Genomic DNA, 22,403 nt, shown 5'->3' on the forward strand with positions numbered 1-22,403 from the left:
ACACAGCCATGCCCATTCCTTAGTGGATTGTCTACAGCTGCTTTCGTGCTACAACAACAGGATTGAGTCATTGTGGTAGTCCAGATGGCCTGCAGAGCCTAAAATATTTAGTCTGACCCTTTACAGGAAAAATATGCTGACCTCTGTTGCAGAGCAACTCCAACATACTCCCTCCTTTCCTGCAATAGTAGGGTAGATGTCTTAGACATCATTGGAACACAGTGCTTCATACAATGCCTTTCACTGTTTTCTGAATTGTCGTGTTGAATTTATAGAATGGGAAAATTAACTCTCTTCTTTAATTCAGAGTTATTAGATAATATATTTTGAAAAGTATAAATGCTATCAAAATATAAACTAAGATTGTGAACTCTAATATGTTCTTTAAATTGGTACTTTACAAATATGGAGTAAATTGAGTACTTTTTTATTGTTTTTAATGCAGTTTCAAGAAACAATGTACATAAATCCCCAAAATAATATGATTAGAGCTGGAATGGAAGGGCCCTTTAAAGCCATTTAGTTCAACTGTTTGTTATTTCAATGAGAAGACTGGGCTCTGGAGACATTAAGTGTTGTGTTCAAAACTAAAGTTAGTGGCAGAGCCATTAATTTTAAAACACAAGAGGTCTGTGGGTTTTTGTTTGTTTTCATTTTTTTCCCCCACAAATATTGACTAAGGTTATATACATTAAATATATTTAATTGTTTTCTTTAATTCATAGTCTAATATGAGTTCTAGAGCAGAAACATATATCATTAGACATTCATGAGATGTATTTTTGAATTTAGATTAGATTTCTTATTAAATCTGGAAACAATTTTTCTTTATGCAATTAAAGTTATTCATTTTTAAATACCAGTATGCTATGGTCAAACTAAAAATAAAAGAGTTAGGATGCTAACTCTTAGAAGACCCAGAGACATGTTACGAATGCACCACAAAAATTCATGAATGACAAAAATCCCAAACGTTTGACAATTTTGTCACAGCATTTAATCTCCTGTTTCACCAGAATGTCTTGAATGATGCTCATGAAAATATGACACACTATAATGAAGCAGTCACCAGGGCGATGAGGATCATCGCTGCCTTTGAAGCCATCTTTGCATCCCATAGAGTAGACCTTGATAACCCACAAGAAGCACTAGGGCGGCCTCGCTGGAAACAAGAGGAATTGGAATCCACAATAGCAGACATTCAGGACCTCACCGAGAAACTGGAGGCTGTATCCAGCCCTGAAGCCAAACAACAACTTCAGTGTACTTTACAGGAATTAGTTTCTAAGAACGCAGCCGTGAGAGAGGCGGGCAAAGTAAAGGAGGCCGAAATAGAAAGGTAGGTTCTTCTTTCTAAAGGTAATGCTTTAAGACCAAAGTACAGATTTTTTTAAATATAACTAATGTACACATTAGAAATCCTTTGTAAAAGTACCCCAAAAATCACTCTGTAAAGAAAACCATGGCAAATACTTTATTATATTTATTTCTTATTTAATATTGAGTACGTACAACAGAATGTTTAAAAAAGTCTGCATATGATAAAACAAACAGCTTTGTACCCAAAGGTTCAAAGATAAACATCATGACTTTTGAATTCTCTTGTGGGCCCCTTCCCTCTCTACTCAGAAGTAACTATTATCCTAAGTTTTTTATTGATAATTTCCTTGCTTTTAAAAATATCTTTACTATGTGTTTGTGTTCTGTTTTCTTGTATGTGTATTCTTCTGCGACTTCATTTTTTTCAAACTCATCATTATGATCCTGAAGTTTATTCATATTCTTTTTTTTTTTTAAGATTTTATTTTTCTTTTTTCTCCCCAACGGCCCCTGGTACATAGTTGTATGTTTTTTTAGTTGTGGGTCCTTCAAGTTGTGGCATGTGGGATGCCACCTCAGCATGGCCTGATGAGTGATACCATATCTGCACCCAGGATCCAAACCGGCAAAACCCTGGGCTACCGAAGCAGAGCACACGAATTCAAACACTGAGCCACGGGGCTGGCCCCTCACATTCTTGGCTGTGGTAGAATTCAGTCACCCAATTATTGGTAGACATTTGAGTTGCTTCCAGTTCTTGCATTCACAAACAGTGCTACTAAGAACATTTTTAAATGCAAGAGCTTCCCTTGTGTATATATGTACCTAGGATTGTGATTGCCAGGTCAAAATGTATGCACACCTTAAATTTTTCATTTCAAATGATTTTACCCCTTTCTACTCAAATCAGCAGCATATCAGTGTTCCAGTTGCCCTGTGTCCTTGCCACCACTTGATATCATGAGATTTAATTTTTACCAGTCTGATGGGTGAGGAGTGATATTTCCTTGTGGCTTTAATTTGCATCGCTATTACTGCTAATGAATTTGAACCTCCTTTTTGAATATTTCTCTGTCATTCATATTTCCTCTTCTGAAAAATGCCTATTTAAGCCTTTACCCAGTTTCTATTGGGTTGTTCATCTTTTTCTTATTGATCTGAGGGATTTATTCTATATTTTGGAGTCTGGTCCTTTGTGGTACATGTGTTATAGATATCTTTACAGAGAGGGTCTCCTATGAAACACCCATCTTGAGATGAGCTCCAGGCTTTCTCCTCTGTCCCCATTCCAGGAGAAGGTCAACAAAACTGAAACTCAGCAAATCCCCTCAAAGTGAAAAAGTGGCCCTAGAGCTCAGCTTATTTCTCTGTATTTCCACTTTTACATAGTTTGAGACCTCTGAATATTCCTTAATTACTTGCTGGTTTATTATTGGGTTTTAATAATTTGAAAAAATATATATTTGATGTTGATTTTTAAATTGTTTTCAGTGTAGGATTTACGCTATATCTATTTTGTAAACATAATTTTATTCATAGTGCTGCTTTGTTTTTTCTTCTGGGAAAAATTTGTCCTGAGCTAACATCTGTTGCCAATCTTCCTTTCTCTTTTCTTTTCCCCTCCTCTAAGCCCCAGTGCATGGTTGTATAGTCTGGTTGTAGGTCCTTCTAGTTCTTCTTTGTGGGTCCCCACCACAGCATGGCTACTGACACATGAGTGGCATAGATTCACGCCTGGGAACCAAACCTGGGCTGCTGAAGCAGAGCACGTTGAACTTTAACCACTATACCATCAGGGCTGGCCCTCATAGAGTTTTTTAATATATCACAAAATTATGCCATATAAGAAATATGCTGCTTTTCCTTTACTTTGAGCATGAGCTCTTTTCCTTGTTGTGACACAAACTTCATAAAAGTAATTGTAATTGCTGTATAATATTTTATAAAATGGATTCTTGTAATTTACTTAACTATGCCTTTTGTTACACATAAAGTGTATTCCAATTTTTGCCATTTTAATTAATACTCTAATAAGTAAGAAGGTCTTACTGTGCAAAAGGTTCTTTTTCAGGTTTAGGATAAATTCCTTATATTAGGATTAATTCCTTAAGATAAATTGCAGAAGTTGAATTAATGGGTCAAAAGATATGAGTATGTTTAATGCTAACTGGTTTTCTACAAGAACTGTACCAATTTAACACCTCATTAGCAGTGTTCAAGAATGCAGTTTTCCAAGGTGGGTGTTTTGAGAACAGTCTTATCTGCCTGTTAAAGTTAGCATTAAAGTCTCGTGCAAGTGCCCATGAGGAGGAGGAGGGAGTCAATAAAAATTTTTGAAATAGGTTGAATAGCAACAAGAAATTACAGTCTGTTTTTTATTGTGTTCAGAATTCATTCTGGAAAGTTCAGAGTTTATTGCACTAAATAAAATGTAATATCACCTTTTTTCTAACTGTGCCTCACTAGGTGTCTCGAGAATTACAAATGCTATAGAAAAATTAAAGAGAAAATTTACGCTAATCTCAACCAAATGGAGACGGTTCTCGGGCAGGCCATGTCCCCGTTGCCCGTGTCTTACAAAGAAGCTTTGGAGCACTTGGAACAGAGCAAGGTACCAGTATTTGCAAATCTCCAGTAAGACTGTGCACAAAAACTTGGCAGAAAGAGCAGGTGGAGGCAGCAGGGAATTTGCCTCTGTTGTGACCCAGAGAAATCTTTAACCTGAGTGGTACACTCCAGAGAATTCCTCAAACCAAAAGAACAACGGTTCTGAGAAAATGAATCAGTTGTGTTCACAGGACAGTTCTCTCCCCAGTAGTGTACTGTCCTTATTGATTGCTCTTTCTAAACCTTTACCTCTCGTGTTATTTTCTTGGACGTTGCTGGATCAATGACAGAGAACTTAATGCAGCTGTCATGAGTGCTAGATTCTGGTTACTTCTTATACCCTGTTACAAAGCAATTTTAATTTTTGCTTATTTTCGTGTGTTAGAATTTATGGTATTATGTTATTAGGATTTGGGTGAGAACATTCTAAATCATTTGTGCTTAACATTCACCCCAAAACAAACAAACACAAGAACAAAAAACCTAAATAATGGTGGTTGATACACTAAGTATTGTACAAATTAATACCTAGTAATACAGGAGACTTACATTAAAATAAAATGAACTGGTAGGATATTTGCCTTTGAAACACATTCTTACTTGGAAAAATTGGTTTATGGGACATTATTTGTCCCCATAGTTCCAAATTCATGTACACTACAATAGTACATAGATAATTCTCATCTGTCTCAAACTGGCTTCCAAAGGGCCTAAAAAATGGATCATGTAATATTTATGGATGATTTAAAATTATTACATGTTCAAGATTTAAAATAGTTTATAAGTACCAGGAAAATTAATAGACATTATATCCTTCCTATTCCTTTTCTTTTCTTTCTTAAGGCCTTGGTATCAAATCTCATATCAACCAAAGAAGAGTTAATGAAACTACGACAGGTCCTCAGACACTTGAGGCCTGCATGCACAGACAGCGATGGCGTATGTCTGTTCAGAACCGCGTCGGCTCTGTGGGAGAAATGGCTGAGTTTGCTGGAAGCTGCTAAAGAGTGGGAGATGTGGTGTGAAGAGCTTAAGCAGGAGTGGAAATTTGTCAGCGAAGAAGTAAGTGCTTCAGTTTCAACAGTCAAACTATACAGTTTCCTAACAAATGTCATTTAAACTGTTCTGTTACTTTAATTTTGTTTTTATTATTTAAAACGCCTCCTCAACATCACATATACGTAACACATAAATGCTTACAGAGGTCAGGTCCTAGTAAGATAATCTCCAAGAAATGATTCAAATTCTTTCAGAATAATGGCATTTTTCTTTCTGGTATCAGATCATTCTTATAAATAACTGACTACTTGCTCATTCGATACCGTCAGGTAAGTTACACCCCTCTTTAAAAAAGTGGTCTCTACATCGCACTAAAGGTTAGAATTAGGTGATAATCATAATAAACAACTGTAAATGGAAAACCTCCAGTCTTTTCCTTCCTGTGTGGAGAAAATCCAGTTCTTCTCTCCTGTGTGTTTCTTCCCTGGTCATGTCTTTTACCTTCACAGGGAGCACTTCACTTCTGACACTTCTGGTCACCAAATGTGTGGAGGTTTTTCCCCACACCAACGAGCAAGTCTCGGACACCAGCTGAGTGTCCTACAGTTTACCTCAGTTCTGACACTATCTCCCTGTAGTTCCCCCCCGCCCCTCACTTCAGTTGCCAGTCGCAAGTCCAGGTTATCACCTGTGCTTCTAACCAACTGACTGTGGATCAGAGGTTCCAACCACCTCCTCCTCAGATTCTATTAATTTGCTACAGCAGCTCACAGAACTCAGGGAAACACTTAGATTTACTAGTTTATTCAAGGATGTGATAAAGGATGCAGACGAACAGCCAGATGGAAGAGATGTGTAGGGCAAGGTGTGAGGGCCGGGGTGCAGAGCTTCCATGCCCTTTCCTGGTGCTCCATTCTCCTGGCTCCTCCATGTGTTTGTCAGCCTGGAAGCTCTCCAAACCTGGTACTTTTGAGATTTTATGGAGGCTTCATCATGTAGGCATGATCGATCATTAATTCCATTTTCAGCTCTTCTTCCATCTCAAGAGAATGGAGGCGGGGCTGAAAATTTCAAGCTTCTAAGCATGGCTTCATTTTTCCAGTGACTAGTCCTCATCCGGGAGCCATCCAGGAACCCAACCAGAGTCACCTCATTAGAACAAAAGACAGTCCTGTCACTCAGGAAATTATAAGGATTTAAGGAGCCCTGTGTCAGGATCTGAGATGAAAGACCAATATTAGAACAAGAGATGCTCCTGTGTTGTTTTTTTTTTTTGAGGAAGATTAGCCCTGAGCTAACTGCTGCCAATCCTTCTCTTTTTGCTGAGGAAGCCCTGAACTAACATCTGTGCCCATCTTCCTCTACTTTATATGTGGGACGCCTACCACAGCATGGCGTGCCAAGTGGTGCCACATCCGCACCCGGGATCCGAACCGGTGAACCCCGGCCCGCTGAAGCAGAACGTGTGCACTTAACCCCTGCGCCACCGGGCCAGCCCCCGCTCTTGTGTTCTTATTACCTAGGAAATTACAAGGGTTTTAGGAGCTCTGTGCCAAGAACTGGGGCAAATACCAATAATATATATCGTCTATTATCTCACACCAGCTAATTTTGAAATTAACCATAATTGTTAACTATGGAAATTAACTACAATTGTTAAGTGTTGACCTAAAAATATGTGAGATATTCTTTCTGAAAACTGTCTCAAAGAAAACCTCCATAATATATATCAATCACAGACGTTAATTTCACCATGCTTCAGGACTTAAGTATCACATATATTTAGAAAGAAAATTTAAAATAGTATGAAATTATCTTAGGGTATTCTTTAATCTTTCCAAAGGACCAGGTATAAATGAGGTACAAATCAGAACATTAAATGAAAATCCTTCTCTCTTATTCATGTCAAATTTCCTGCTGAATTTACTGAAGTGAGAAATATAGTGAATCAATAGTCGATTGGATGTAGGTCACATGCTTTGGGATTTAAATATTTATCACTATTGTATTTTCCTGCTTAAAACTCAATATTCTTGAAAGTGAATATCATTTTGGTGGTGCTGGTGGGGTTTGATTAGTAAATAGTCTCTTGAATGTTAAAGCTCTAAGAAATTTTGCAAATTGTCCTTTCAGCAGGGCTGCAGGCTTCCAGTTCTTTCCCATCCATGGAAGCACCGTGTATTGGGTTCCTCCAGGAGGCTGTGTGCTGTGCCCAGTGGGCAGTTCACACACGATGCCACTGAATCCTTGCATCGCCCTTAGGAGTTAACTATGATTAGCATTTTATTGAGGGGGAAACTGAGGCACTGAGAGAATTAAGTTGGCACCAAATCTCCCAGCTAGTGAGTGAGCTGGGGCTGTGGGCTGGAGCCGTGTCTGTTTTGCTCACTGCTATAACTTTAGAATCCAACACGGCCTTGCGCTTACCGGGCTCATAGTAAGTATTTGTTGAGAGACCACTCTTATTCAAACCCAGGTCTAGGTTAATGCTAAATTTTTGTTCTTTTTATTTTATTACATTGTCTCTCTACTGGTATATACTCATTTGCAATTATATTTTATTAATTCAGACCCCATTCATTTAGAACTTTGTAATTATTCATACGGACATTTGGCAGTATCTGCTAACAAAGTGTGTTTTTCAAAGAGTAGCACAAACAGTATGTCCTCATGTAATAACACTAACAACAACTGCTGCTGATACTTATGGAGCGCTTCCTGTGTGTCAGGCGTCGTTCTAAGCTCTTTATGTGTATCATCTTATTTGTCCTCAAAAGAATCCTATGAGGGAGATATTTTTATTATCCTTGTTCCATAGGAAAGTGAGACCCAGTGAGATCACGTGATTTGCCCAAATTCACAAGTGAGCGGTAGAAAAGCGTTCAAACTTACACTCCAGAGTTTAACCACTAAACTATCATCTTAAATGATATTTACATAGATCAAATCCGTGTAAGATTTTAAAATAGCTTTTATCCATTCAATAAAAACTACATCATCTAAAGACCTTTACATGCAAGATTCTGTTAGCATGGTTGGTGCTTTAAATGTGACAAGGTGAATTTCTGTTTTTAAAATATCTATAGTAATACAATCATCCAGTGTCTTCCTGGACTAAAGGATTTGTAGAAGTCGATTTTTTTTTTTTTTTGAGGAAGATTTGCCCTGAGCTAACTACTGCCAATCTTCCTCTTTTTGCTGAGGAAGACTGGCCCTGAGCTAACATCCATGCCCATCTTCCTCTACTTTATACGTGGGACGCCTACCACAGCATGGCTTTTGCCAAGCAGTGCCATGTCCACACCCAGGATCCAAACTGGCAAACCCTGGGCCGCCGAGAAGCAGAACGTGCGAACTTAACCACTACGCCACTGAGCCAGCCCAGAAGTCAATTTTTGAAAAATGTTTAAACTCTGTTTAAACTTACAAATTAAAAAAGTAAGTTTAAATTTACTATTTTTTGCTCCCAAAATCTTAACCTCCCTGTTTTCTAAACACAATCTGCTTGATTTAGTTATTCATTTCTGGTTATTCAGAATCATCATGTTATTCTTTGATGATCATAATATGCTAGAATAAAGTCATATCTGCAAAGATAATTAGAAGTGGAAGGCTGGCTTCTTCCCTGTGTAGCAAAAGTTCAAAAGTCACTTCTGTGTTAGTTCCTGTTTCTGCTAGTTGCAGGTTTTTCCGTCCCCTTCGCTATGTTTACTTTTGGTGCAACTGTGGTTCCTTCTCCCTTTTTAGATTCCACTTTAGAATTGACTGTGAACCTAAAAGTTTTATAACTAATTTTATTAGAATTCTGTGTCCAAGGAAAATCATCCGGGGGCTGCAGAGCCTCTTCTAGGTGCAAGAGTCAATGGTTATCCTCGTGGCAACTATTTTACTGATTGGAGGCTGTCTTCACCCTTTTGAGTGTAGTTTGTTGAGTTTTGACAACTGCATACAGTCACATGACCACCAAGAAAATCAAGATTTACAACATTTCCATCCCCCAAAAAAGTTCCCTTGTGTCCCTTTGTAGTCAGCCCCTTCCATCACCGCCAGCGCCTAGCAACCATTGAGCTGTTCTGCTGTTTCCAGAATGTCAAGCAAATGCACTCGGATACTTGGTGGCCTTTTGACTTGGCTTCTTTTCACTAAGCATTATGCATGTGAGCTTCATTCCTGTTACTGCTTGTAGCAGAGTTTGTTTCTTTTTATGCCTGAGTAATATTCCATTGGTGGATGTATAACAGTTTGTTTATCCACTCACAAGTTGCAGAATTGCCTTGATTTTGAGTAAAATTATTGTCCTAATAAAAATCATTTTTCCTCTTTGTGTTCTCCACCTTATCACTGACCCACTGTAGCAGACAGCAGGGCTTGAGCCGCGGCTTGTAGGCAAGTGGTTGATTTTGGAAAGTGATCCCAGGGAACAGGAGTAGGGATTGGAGAACTGAAGCAGGAAAGGTCGGAGCCCTTAGTTGCTTTACTCTTACTGGGTCCCATTGGTGCAGTTGCCCATTTATGGTTATCACCAGGGACAGAAGCCCCAAGAGATGCTCCATGAAGTCCTGGTTTACAGACATAGTTTTTCCACCCCTACTGTATATTGGAGACCCCAGATCTACAATTTCCTCTGTCAATATAGCAATTCCTTTCTTTGGATGCTGGTTCTCCAACGGGGGGGGACACAAAATGACCCGGCGGAGGCTTTATCTCGTTCCCTGGTGGAAGTGTAGCTGCCTGCCCGAGAACGAGGACTTCCAACCCAACTGAGTTTAGGTTTGAGGTGATGGAAAGCACAAATTCCATAACTGGGTCTCTTGGAGAGGGGCCAGTCTACACCTGCACCCATGTATTCTAGTGACGGGGGACCCAGCTAGATCCTGTGGTCCAAGTGGCAGGGCAGCTCATACCTCAGCCCAAACTCTCCAGCAGTCAGTGCCTCTTTTTTTCCAGGCTCCCCTCAACATTGGAACTGAGCTATATTTGCAAGTCGAGCATGTACTGCCTCCAAAATCCCAATAGACGTATCCAGTGCTGTGCTGCTTTTTTAGCGATAGAAGTACAAGATCAGACAACATGATCTTTACCTTATAGAAGTCCTGGCATGCCCCAGACCATTGCTCCCCTGGAAACTTAATTGATGCTGGGGCTTCTGAGTTTTCCTACCCTCTGGTATGTCTTACAGGGCACCCAGGTCCTCCTCCATCATTTCAGTTACCACGATATCATAAATGTAGTGGACTGTGTGATGTTCTGTAACGTCAAGAACGTCATGCCTGACTCTGTTTGAACATAGAGCAGGAGAGTTAACAACGCAGGGCAGAATGTGACAAATGTGTGATGTTGGTAGAACTCCAATTTCTAGATATACGATGTATTTCTGGGGTCTGCACATAGCAGTGGTTAATAAATACGTGATTAATTCAATAATCTGGGCTACTTTCCCTTTGGTGTGGGTGTCAGGGTAATGAGGACCGACTGGACTTACTTATGTGAGCATATTGGAATCAGATATGAAAGAAAAGAGATCTGTAAAAATTATCCAGTAGTTGCCCAACCTCTTATAATTGGTAGATGCAACTTGGTGGAGCGCATTCTAACTACCTTATGGATATATCAGGAGAAATAATTGCCTTATGCAACTGAAATATGAAGAGGAAAGAAATTATTTATGAAAATATTCAACAGTGTTTCCTTCAGCTCTTATAACAGCAGTACTTCCTTTTAGTCACACATCTACATGCTCAGTAGCTGGCAGTCATGGGCTACTGATAGTGGAGGAATAATTTTCCCAGCTACGGGAAGACAAATACTGCCTTGAACTAGGATGTAGCATTAGGAACCCTTTGAAGAGCCGGTATACAAAAATGATGGTTGCAAGGTATGTTTGAGATCCTGAAATGGTCAAAGTATGTTTTATTTATTTTAGCTCTCTTTTTTTGTTTACTGAATTAGATTGAACGAGAAGCAATTATTTTAGATAATCTTCAAGAAGAACTCCCTGAAATTTCCAAAACAAAAGAGGCAGCCACCACAGAGGAGCTCTCTGAGCTACTGGACTGTTTATGCCAATACGAAGAGAATGTGGAGAAGCAGCAGCTGTTACTGACCCTGCTTCTTTGGCGCATAAAAAGCATCCAGAATGCTCCTGAAAGCTTAGAGGCTGTGGAAGCTGTTCCAGCATTTCAAGAGATTACGTCTATGCAAGAACGATGCAACAAGTAAGATTTAAGAAAAACTATTAAGAAAACATACTTGACAACTCAGGCTTAAAATTTAGAAAATATTGAATTTTGAGATTATAGATTATAGAAATGTATGGAATAATGACAAAATGATACAACAGAATTGAGTCAACGCTGATAGGTATAAAAGGGGATGCAAAAGATTAACAGCCATAATTAAAACAAGCACCTCGTCTCCATCCTGGTATTACTGAGGGTGAATCTCCTTCCATTTTTTTTTAATGTTTACTGTTTTTCTAATTTATAGGAGGTTTAGAGAATGTGGACAATTATAAAGATTAATATAAAACCCACCTTTAATCTCAGCACTCTGCAACAACCACTGCCAATCGCTTTTTTACAATTACAATTACAATATTTTTAAACAAATTGTGGTCATAGTACTTATACTGTTTTTTATTCTGCTCATTCATTTATCAACATATCATGTTTATTTTCCTGTGCCATTAAATGATCTTTAAAACATAGCTGTACAATATTTCACCATGTGCATATGCCATAATTTATTTAACCAAGCCCCTCATGTCGGACCTTGAAATTCTAGGTAATTTTTTTTTACCTTTATAAACACTGTGGTGACTATTCTTATGCTAGAATCTCTATCTGCATTTGTGATTAATTCATTGAGAAAGATGCTGAGAAGTAGAACCATTGGATCAAAGGGTATAATAAATATATGGCTAGAGATACTTAGGAAATAGCTTTCAGGAAAGATTTTCCTCACTTAAATTCCCCTACTAATATGGTGGCTACATCCACAGCAAATGGGGTCAGCTGAGAAAAAAAGGCTAGTGGAGTTGTCTGTCCCCAAGAACTTCACCCATGTTCATTTGAACTCAGTTGTAATTTCTTGATTACAATGAGAAAAAGGGCATAGAAATGGTAATTGGAATGTAAAACCTGAAAAGAGGGTATTTGGGGATGAAAGATTTAGAGAGGTTTTTGATTGAGTGATAGAGTTGATATATATTTGTATATGTAGTATATGAATCATTGAAAACTGTTGCTTTTCTCTCAGGAAAACTTCTTTTGTGAGCTCTGCAGACATTGTATTAATTGTTGAAATGAAACTATTTCACAGAAAAGCAGATAGAGAAACACTTTATTTTGATGCTGTGTTTTAGGCTTTTGCAGAAAGCTAAAAAAAATAAGGAAATGGTGCAGAAGGAAATCCAAGAAAGACATTCTTTCACAAAAGAAATAATTAGTTTGAAGAATTTATTTCAACAAACCACAACTTCTTTCCAAAATATGGCATTACAAGAGGACCCAGAAAAGGCAGAAGAGTTTGAGGTAAGTGAGGAATGAACAGTGAATGTGGCTGATACAAGGTCCACAGTCTTGAATCTGAAGTCCTTGGGGCAGAGGTAACTTAGTGACTAGAGTGGAGGGAGTGGTCCAGGAGAAAAGAAGGATGTGCAAAAGCCCTGTGGCATGGAATGGGCGAGTGACAGGAGATCAGTGCAGTTGAAGTGCAGAGAGTGGAGTTGAGACCAGGTTCAGAAGTAAGCCAGTCAGGACCAAGCAGCCCTTTTTCAGCCACATTTCAAGTGTGTTTAGTGGACAGGGGCCTTAGACTCTTGAGTAGCATGTCAGACTACTCCTTTCGCTAGGGTGTAATGTCTCATCTCTGATAGAATGGAACTGTTTTTACTTACAACACTGTGACACCAAATGTGTGGGGTTTTTGCCCCCACACCAACCTATTCTTCTTCTCTGTGGAAACCAGTTGGGTGTCCTACAATTCAATTCAATTCTAACACTAACTACTGGGAAGGAGTTAGCACAGACCTCACAGGTTAAGAGCTAATTCCTTCAAGACCACCCCGACTTCAGACACCAGTGGCAAGTCCTAGGCCTCTGTCCTTCTGACTGACAGGCTATAAATCACACCTTCCCGGGACTTGCTCCTCAGGTTCAATAATTTGCTGGAATGTCTCACAGAAGTCAGGAAAGCATTTTACTTACTATTACTGGTTTATTATAAAGGATACAACTCAAGAGTAGCCCAAATGGAAGAGACGCATAGGGCAATGTTTAGGCGTGGGAGCACAGAGCCCCCATGCCCTCTCTGGGTGTGCCATTCTCCCAGCACCTTGATGTGTTCACCAACTCCAAAGTTCTGCGCACCTTGTCATTTAGGGGTTTCTATGGAGGCTCCATTATATGGGCATGATTGGTTAAATCGTTAGCTGTTGGTGATTAACTCAACCTCCAGCCCCTCTCTCCTCTCTGGAGGTTGGGGAGTGGGTCTGAAACCTCTAATCACATGGTTGATTCCTCTGGCAACCAGCCCCCCCTTCAGGAGGGGGCTCCTGAAGCTTTCTAGGGGCCCCCCAAGAGTCATCTCATTAGCATTGTCGACGAAAATAATCCATAACCAATCTATAAAGGAAAATTTGGGATGAGTTTATTCTGAGCCAAAATCTGAGGACCATGGCCCGGGGCCTTTCTTCCCGAAGGAAGAAAAGGCACCGAAGAAGTGAGGCATACAGAGTGGTTATATAGCCCCATACAGTATATTTCACATATGATTGAAATGTCCCTCCCACAATAGTCACAAGATTGCCCTGTCGGCACAGCGCTTGATGGACACAGCAGGTAGTGGGTCTGCTATCTCGGAGGGTGTAGCAGGAGGCAAGTCTATTGTCTCGAGCTGAGTGGTCACAGGTGAGCGCAGCAATCAGTTCCTAGCCTAAGGAAAGATGCTGAATCCTTAAGGAAATGCCAATGTTGGGAGAGGGAGGGAAGTTGCACCTTTATCTCAAGTTGCGCCTTTGTTCTTGCCATAGGGAATCTCTAAAGCAGATATACAATGCATGCTCAACAGCCTCGGTCAGGCCCTTTTGGAAAGACAAGGTCAGGCCGAATTAGGTTTACACCAAATGGCTTCCTCATATACTCCAATATATCCTATTGCTTGCCATTTTTATTTGTCAGCATAAACTCAGGTATGCTTGAAAAAGGCTTGTGATAAATAACAAAAGACGCCCCTCTCACCTCTATCCAGGAAATACCAAGGGTTTTAGAAGCTGTGCCAGGAACCCAGGATGAAGACCACATTTATTTATTATATCACAACATGATGTCCCATAGGGACTGTGTACATGCCCCTGTGTCATTTGGGGACTCATTTTTTCAGAAAAATCTCTTCTCGTTCAGATCCAATGGTAACGGGCAAAAATGACATTTGGAAGTTTGTTGAAAAGTTGCATGCTGTTGTTAATCAGAGCTTTTGGTGATCAGAGTTGAAAAAGGAAACTCACTGTCCCTCACAGAAGCAGTCTTTGTGGGGCCGCCATGTACGTGAAGCTCTGAATGAAGACCTGTACCCCGCCTAGGTCTAGATTAAACAGGGTGACACTATCCCTCAGACTGCCTGAATAGCATTGTTCTTTCACTTTCCCTTTCTAGAGTTGTCCTCTGCTGAGGGTTAAAAGGAAAACAGTCACGCATCATAGTCATTCAAAATCGTAATCATTCTTCAGTGCGGTGACTCAATCCATTAACACAAATAATGCTACTGAACAGCTACTGTAAAAAAAAAGAAAAAACCCCAAAAAGCCACAGTTAAGTCAAGAAGTATTTTTCTACTTGATCTTTGGGAAACTTTCCCAAACAAATGAGTTTCTCCTTTATAATTAGTGCAGGAGAACGTAGATCAGATTTTGTTTCTAGGCCACAACCAATAGACCATTTGTTCAGGTCTCTTTTATCTCCCCAAACCCACATTCTTTGCGTGGAACTGGAACCCGCCCTTTTCAAAGAAGTTGAGCTCTGCTGGGCTGTCTAATTACATGAAAGCAGACACTTCGGCTTCAAGCACAGGGCTTTTAGTGGCCTTGAATCATTGTGATGATAATGTAGCAAGAAGCAGAAATGGCAACAAGTTAATAACAAAAAAAAACTTCTTTGAAACTTTTTGCTCCTTGCAGCTTTTTAGATCAAGACTGCTACTGAGATACACTGAATCTTAGAGGTACTTTAGAAGCAGGAGATGTTGTAACGTCTTTTCAGGACAATGGTTTGACACTAGGAAGAGATATCAAGTTTAATTCTTCCAAATTGGAAAGCATCCTCTGACCACACTGAGTATCTCTCAGGCTTAAACAGCTTGTATCAATAGTGAGGTTTTGTCATGCAAAGTTTGTCCATTTAAATCCTAAGGATGTGCTGGAAACCTGCTTTCATTTTTAGAGTTAAACTTTTTCCCTGTCCTGTGAGTATTTGAAACTCTCTCGATGTTTTTAGGAGCTTCAAAGCGTTCTTACAAAAGGGAAGCTAACTTTTGAGAATATTATGGAAAAACTGAGAATCAAGTATTCTGAAATGTACACCATAGTCCCTGCAGAGATTGAATCCCAGGTGGAAGAATGCAGAAAAGCTTTAGAAGACATAGAGGAGAAGGTAATAATAATGTTTGTACTAGTGTTATTATTTATGGAGTTGAATGAATATAAAGAAGGAAATAGCATTTAATGTCACATTTTCATTTGCCCAGATTTCAGCTATGACTATTTTTATAGAGTTTAGCTAATGATAATTTTGTGTATTGAATACTGAGATATTGCTCTAAATAAGTGACATAGATAACAGAATTAGATGATCTGTTTACTTTTAGTCGTCAAGATGCTTAGTTTTTCTTTCGCATTTAAAAGTAGAGTTATATATTATCTTTTACTTGGCTTTTTTTTTTTTTAACTAGAGAAACACTTTAAAATTTGGAGCATGAAGAATACTTTGCTTTAAAACATATTCTCTGTCAACATTTTGAAATTGCAACCCAGGGCTATAAGAACACAAATTTCGCAACTCACTAGGAATAGCACTTAATACAGTGTCTTTCTAATGACGATGGTAACACCACTCTTGCGAAACATGCCTGGGCAAATCTTTATACCTGAAAGTCCAGGTTGGAAGAAAGAGTGAGAAATGGTTCGTAGTCCTGGAGTCTTAGGAGTTTAGCAAGACACTTTTATTGGTTTGTAAAAAGGCAGCCCAAATCCAGCAGAACAAAATTCTCTTTGGTCCAGCATCCACAGAAAGATTTTTGTATTGCTGTTTTTAAGCCTAGAATACCTCTAACTTATTAAATAAAGTAGATATGAAATACACACAAAAAATCAGATTTCAGACTTAGTTCACTTCTATGACAGATTTCTTAGGAAAATCTAACCCATTTAAAAAACATGTAACTCCTAATGTATATATTTATAACAAATCTTGTTGATTTAACACACAAGAAAATCTGTTATGAGATACTTCCTCAAGGATTGCATACATTGATTTTATTTTAAGAGAATACTAAATGCTTTGAGAGAAAGAAAATTCGTTCTCCTGAATGCTTCATGGAATCCCTAACACAGTGAACTAATAATCAAGATCTGCCCTTTAAAAGTAGGGTTGCAAATTTCAACTGTAACTTGTATATTTGTAACAAACAGCAACTGGTGTTTATTGTGTGATGTTTCTAAAGGGTACAGGCAACAGACACAGTACCATTCTGTATAATTCAGGTGTCCGCTTACTTTTCCTAAATCATGATGTCTCCTAATGTACCTAAACGATATACATTTCTGCCGGGAGAATAACTGCCCAAAATACCAGAAAACTTCATTTTGTGGTAATTTGCTACATAGCAATAAAAAAAAACTAATACAGGATTAATTTTTTTTTTTTTAATTTTGACTGTGGTATGGTCTGTGGAATAAAAACATTCTATAAAAGTGTCAACAGCCTGATGTTGTGAAAAGAGCCTGAGAATCCAGTCTGGGGATTTGAGGCTCCTTGTAGGAGTTCAACCACTACCATGATATGTAACCTTAAGCAAGTCGTTCAGCCTTTGTTTAGCTTCTACGTCTGTATACTGTCTGCACTGGAAGGTTCCAGTCACAATGGCTATACAGATAGATTGGTGTTTAAAGGAGTTAAAGGATTATACAAAAGCGTAAAGTATTATTTCATTATTTAATGGCAGTTTGGAGAAAGCCTTATCAACATAACTTTAAAAAAACAGTAATACAAACTAATCAAGTGTTTGAAAAATGACACAGTCAACATTCATTTATCGTCTTTCCTAGCCCAAGTTATTTTCTTAAGAAAATCTCTCAGATAAAAAATTACACTGTTTAGCAGCTAGATTTCTGATTGTTGTGAAAACGTACACTAGAAACATTCACACAGAGAAAAACTAAGCTTTGTGCATCTTCAAGAAATAGCTAGTTTCAGAAAATTTTTTCACCCAAATGAATATTAAGATGGGAATTACATTTATTTAAGTCAGTTTGAGGATAAGTTAGGTTGTATTGAAAAGAGTTCTGTGCAGAATATTTCCTCATAAAATGGAGAGATTGTGTAATAAATAATTTGTCTCACAGGATCTTTTTCATATCATTTGCTCCATGGGAGTGTTTTAAGTTGTCCACTCGGTAGTTTTGCCCAACATAGCACATATCTGTAGTACATACTGTGGATTACATTCAACAAATTTTTGCTTGTTGGTTTCCTTTTCTTTTTATAGATTGGATTTAAAAGTTCAAGTCAGCACAGCTGCTGTTTCTTATTCTGCTAATCTACCCTCTCATTAACACACTAGCCGGTATGGTTTGGTATTTCTCCCTAGCCCTTAAAAGATTTTTATAAGTAAAATCATGTAACAGTGTGACTACCCCTTTTATCATTTGAACCTGTGACTAGAGTGCAGAAAACATCTCTAAACCAAATGTGTCTTTCTCCCATTGTAACAGATTAGCAATGAAGTCTTGAAAAGTTCACCATCATATGCAATGAGTAGCAAAATAGATGAAATTAACAATGGGCTTTATAATGTTGAAAAGATGTTGCAACAGAAAAGCAAAAATATTGAGAAAGCTCAAGAAATTCAAAAGGTAACATTCTCCTTTAACTTCCTTCGGCATTTGGTATTCCCTCGGCTCATCAGTTGTCACAGAGATCTAACTCAGATCCTTGGGACCACCCTGACGGAGAGTGTCACCTGCAGAGGCTCGCTGGAGAAGGTTGCATGTTCTCACTTTTTCCATGGAGGGAATATGCCCACCACCCCCCCCCCCCCCACCCCCCCGAGAGCCTATGGTTGTGAACCAGCCTTTTCACAAGTAAAGGAAATCAAGGATCTTATCTTGGGGAGAATGATATAAAAAATATTATAAATATGTAAATAGAAAAAGCAAAGCTAACATGTCTCTGTTGGAGCAGTTCTTAGGGTTTTTGGTTTTCTAAGGTGAATTAATGTTGGGGAATATAACATGGAAGATTTATGAAGTGTATTTGATTAAAAAATATTTCAATAGATTGGAATAGATTAACAGCTTTTCTTTAGACTGCAAGGGGAAAGAGGAAAATAGAAATTATGAATTTATTTCTCTTGTAAAATGTCTTAGGAAATAAAGTCTTAGGTAGAAATGTACATAAATGTAATATGCTACCTCTTAACTCCCAAGTAAACTCCTGCATACGGGAAGCATTCTTATTCTAATCTACATTTTAAGGAAATATTCTAATATGAATGGAGACTTTTAAAAATGGGACAGAATGTGGCTCACCTTTGGACAAAATCTTGGACTCTTAATAAATAGAGGAGCCTAATTTAACAAATGGGTCAGATTTTCCCATTTCAAGAAATTATGTTCTTAAGCAAATATTCAGTAAGAATTAAATATTTCACGTTTGAGACTTCCTGTGCCCCAGGCAAGTCCAGGTTTGAATCCAGCCTATTGGTTTCTTGAGCCAAAAGCAGTTGCTACTAATATATGTGGCTAGAATTTTCTACCACTGCATTAATCCTGAGTCAGAGCAGCTATTCTCTTTTTATTAGCTTTATTTTTGCACTTAATAAAAATTGTCTTCTAGGGTTGGCCCGGTGGCCTAGTGGTTAAGTTTGGCGCACTCTGCTTTGGCAGCCTGGGTTTGGTTCCCAGGCATGGACCTACACCGCTCATCGGTGGCCATGGTGTTACAGTGACCCACATACAAAATAGGTGAAGATTGTCAGAGGTGTTAGCTCAGGGCAAATCTTCCTCAGCAAAATAACAACAACAACAACAAAAAGTCTTATAGATTAAGCACATGTATATTCTGGTCTAAATAGGTTCAGGCATTAACTGAAGCCCTTTTTAAACATGATATTACCTCATCACTCTTGAAAGATTAGGGTTATAGTGACCCTGTTTGGTGTCATTCATCTCTGGAAATGTCCAGGTCTTTCTGCTCCTGTACAGCTAATTCATACTGAAATGAATACAGTTAGCATTAAGAGACCTCATAAAACGTGCTTTTTGGTTTAGGTTACAAGTGGTTGCTGGGCGTAAGTGAATAACTTCCTGTGATGTTGTTTTGGTAGCATTTATAAGTGCAAATACTGTGTGCAAACTAGGAATTAACACAATAAACCATGACATCTGCATTCATATTGGCTTATGATTTCCTTTTCCAGAAAATGTGGGATGAGCTAGATCTCTGGCATTCCAAGCTAAATGAGCTGGATTCTGAAGTTCAAGACATTGTTGAACAGGATCCAGGACAGGCTCAAGAATGGATGGATAAGCTGATGGTTCCTTTCCAGCAGTACCAGCAAGTCTCACAGAGAGCAGAATCCAGAACCTCACAGTTAAATAAGGTGCGACAGAAACATGTGATTACTATGCCTCGCATGTGGTGGTATGGCAAAGAGTTTAAAACAGGACAAAAATGTAAATTCAGAGGCAGCCAGTTTCCCTTGAATTGCCAGTTTTAGGACCTGACACTAACCACATGATAGGTTCAGGTGGGCTAAGGGGAGAGATTTCACTGCTGACACAGGCAGGAAGTCTGCTTGGGCAGGCAGGAAGCAAGTTTCCAAATGTCAGGCCATGGCAGGAGTCCAGGTGTTGAGCTTCCCAATAGGTGATGGACATTTCCAGCAGTCAATCTCGAGAGTCCCAGGAGGGAGCCAACAAAGAGAAACAGTGTCATTGTGGAGAGACCCTCCCCCTCCCTTCCAAGTAGCCGTCATGGTAGGTGAGTCGTACATGTGATCTAGCAAGAACAAGGCAGGATCCTAGGCTCACAAGAACTGGGATGTTCTAGGACAAGGCCCTGTACAGGAGGACAAAAGACAAATCCAGTTTTCAAAATGAAGCATCAGATGGGAACCCAACTAGTTGTAAGGCTAACTTGGAACCTTTGCTGAGCCTGTAGCATTGACGTAGAACTTCATAAGACCTTTCCACCTATGGTCAGGATTAGTCTTAAAAGTTGGAAGGATGAAAGCCTGAAGGGGGCTGGAGGAGTGGGCAAGTGGCCCAGCCATGGGGAACAGAGCCCTGCACCGCCTGACACACTCTGACTCAGAGCAAAGAATTCTTCATTCAAGAATCATTGAACTGAAGTGGAAGGCGTCAGATTAAGCTGGGTACCGCCTGTCTTTCACAGGCCACAATTAAGATGGAGGAATATCATGACCTTCTGAAGAGTACTGAGGCGTGGATAGAAAGAACCAGTCGTTTGCTGGCTAATCCTGCTGACTATGACTCTTCAAACGTGCTGAGTCACCGTGCCAGCACCCTTCAGGTAAGTGTCATTTCAGTGTTTCCTGCGTGTCATAGAATCCACATACTGATCAGTGCCTTAGCTGACCATCATGGTCCTCTTTTGCCCTTCTTTCCTGAAAAACAACCTTGTCTTCAAGCCAAATGGCAGAAGGAAGCTTGGGAGAGTGGCAGGCTCTGGACAGGGAATTTGGAGACCAGGATCTAGTTCTTTTGTCCTCATAACTACTACATGACTTTCTGGATAATTTACTGCATCCTTCCTGGGCCTCAGTTTCCCTCATCTGTGAAGTAAGAATGTTGCGCTGAACGGTGTTGATGGTTTTAGTTGGCAGAATTCTAAGATGGCTCCTCCTATTCCTGTCCCCTGATGTACACAACCTGTCTAATCCCCTCGCCTTGAGTGTGGGCAGGAATATGAGAATGTGATAGACAGTCCCTCCATTGATTAGGTTCTGTTATATGGCTAAGGTGATGGGATAGTCACTCCCGGGAATACGTGATTAATCATGGTTATATGATTATAAGACTCCCTGGTAGCAGACTGGAGAGAGATTTTCCTGCTGGCTTGAAGAAGTAAGCTGCCATATTATGCGAGGGCCAAGGGGCTAGGACTCCAGAGCAGCTTCTGGAAGCTTGAGTGTGACCCCCAGTCAATAGTCAGCAAGAAAATTGGCATCTCAGTCCTACAACCAAATTCTGCCAACAACCTGAATGAACTTGGAAGAGAAACTGCACACCAGATGACACCTTGATTCCAGCCTTGTGACATCCCAAGCAGAAGACCCACCCAAGCTATGCCTGGACTCCTGAGCCATGGAAACTACGAGATAATGAACTGGTTTTATTTTAAGCAGCTAAGTTTGTGGTAATTAGTTACACAGCATTAGAAAACTGATTTGTAGTTCCTTCCGGTTCTAGCATGTCGTGATTCCAAATTTGCTGTCCTTCCTGGTACCCCACAGGTGCCCTATGTCTCTGTGCTAGCTTACCAAGACAAAACAAATGCAAGTGTCTTCCTCCTCGGGCCATGGCTGTGAGAGATCTTCCAGATACTAAGTATTGGCTTAAGTTTTATTGCGAAGGTGTATTTCCCTTCTCTCATATTATTCAGCCATGGGAAAGAGTTTCTGAGGAAAAAGTTTATTCTTTAACAATTTTTAGAGTAATCAGACCTCAAAGTTGATCCAACTCCTTTTTATATCTGTAGAATAGCACAGTGTGTTCCTAAGTGAACAGCTGACTCCATACCTCCCTGATGTTTGAGATTCGTTGGCACGTTTTTTTCCTGTGGTAATGGTTGTAAAGATGCTTCATTTCACCCACTTGTTTCTTTTCGTCCCCTCGCCTGTGATTTCTGCCTCCACCTCTTGGGTTAACTTTCCACGTCCCCACAGCATGTCATCTTTTTATTTTAAATTGCTTGTGTTTTTCACCATTTTCAGGGAGTTTGCAAAGGCACAAGAGAGGAATGAGGCTTTTATCCTCAAATGCTTGTTATGAGTTAAAAAAAAACTATACAAGAGTGAACTCAGGCAAAAGCAGCTGGAATTTTGCTTCCTTCTACTGACACATGTGAAAGTGTGAAAGTGTCTCTCAAACTGTTGAGGACTCCCTAATTTGTTTGCCTTTGTTTATGAGCTAAAGCTGGCTAGCAATGTAGTTTATGGGCTAGAGGAAGTAGAGACAAAGG

At 39.4% G+C, this 22,403-nt stretch overlaps 1 protein-coding gene across 8 annotated transcripts in view; it reads left to right on the top strand.

The window, feature by feature from the left end:
- Positions 1-22,403, top strand: part of SYNE2 (spectrin repeat containing nuclear envelope protein 2) — a 296,778-nt gene that overhangs the window by 160,614 nt on the left and 113,761 nt on the right. For all 8 annotated transcript variants that reach the window (XM_023627878.2, XM_023627880.2, XM_023627881.2 and 5 more), the window contains 9 exons: positions 1,017-1,339; positions 3,787-3,931; positions 4,771-4,989; positions 10,876-11,141; positions 12,290-12,458; positions 15,417-15,572; positions 17,912-18,052; positions 19,618-19,800; positions 20,595-20,732. In XM_023627878.2, the coding sequence (XP_023483646.1) occupies positions 1,017-1,339; positions 3,787-3,931; positions 4,771-4,989; positions 10,876-11,141; positions 12,290-12,458; positions 15,417-15,572; positions 17,912-18,052; positions 19,618-19,800; positions 20,595-20,732 (1,740 nt within the window). The remainder of the gene's footprint in view (positions 1-1,016; positions 1,340-3,786; positions 3,932-4,770; positions 4,990-10,875; positions 11,142-12,289; positions 12,459-15,416; positions 15,573-17,911; positions 18,053-19,617; positions 19,801-20,594; positions 20,733-22,403) is intronic.

The sequence above is a fragment of the Equus caballus genome, chromosome 24, assembly GCF_041296265.1.
Source record: "Equus caballus isolate H_3958 breed thoroughbred chromosome 24, TB-T2T, whole genome shotgun sequence".
Classification (NCBI taxonomy): Eukaryota; Metazoa; Chordata; class Mammalia; order Perissodactyla; family Equidae; genus Equus; species Equus caballus.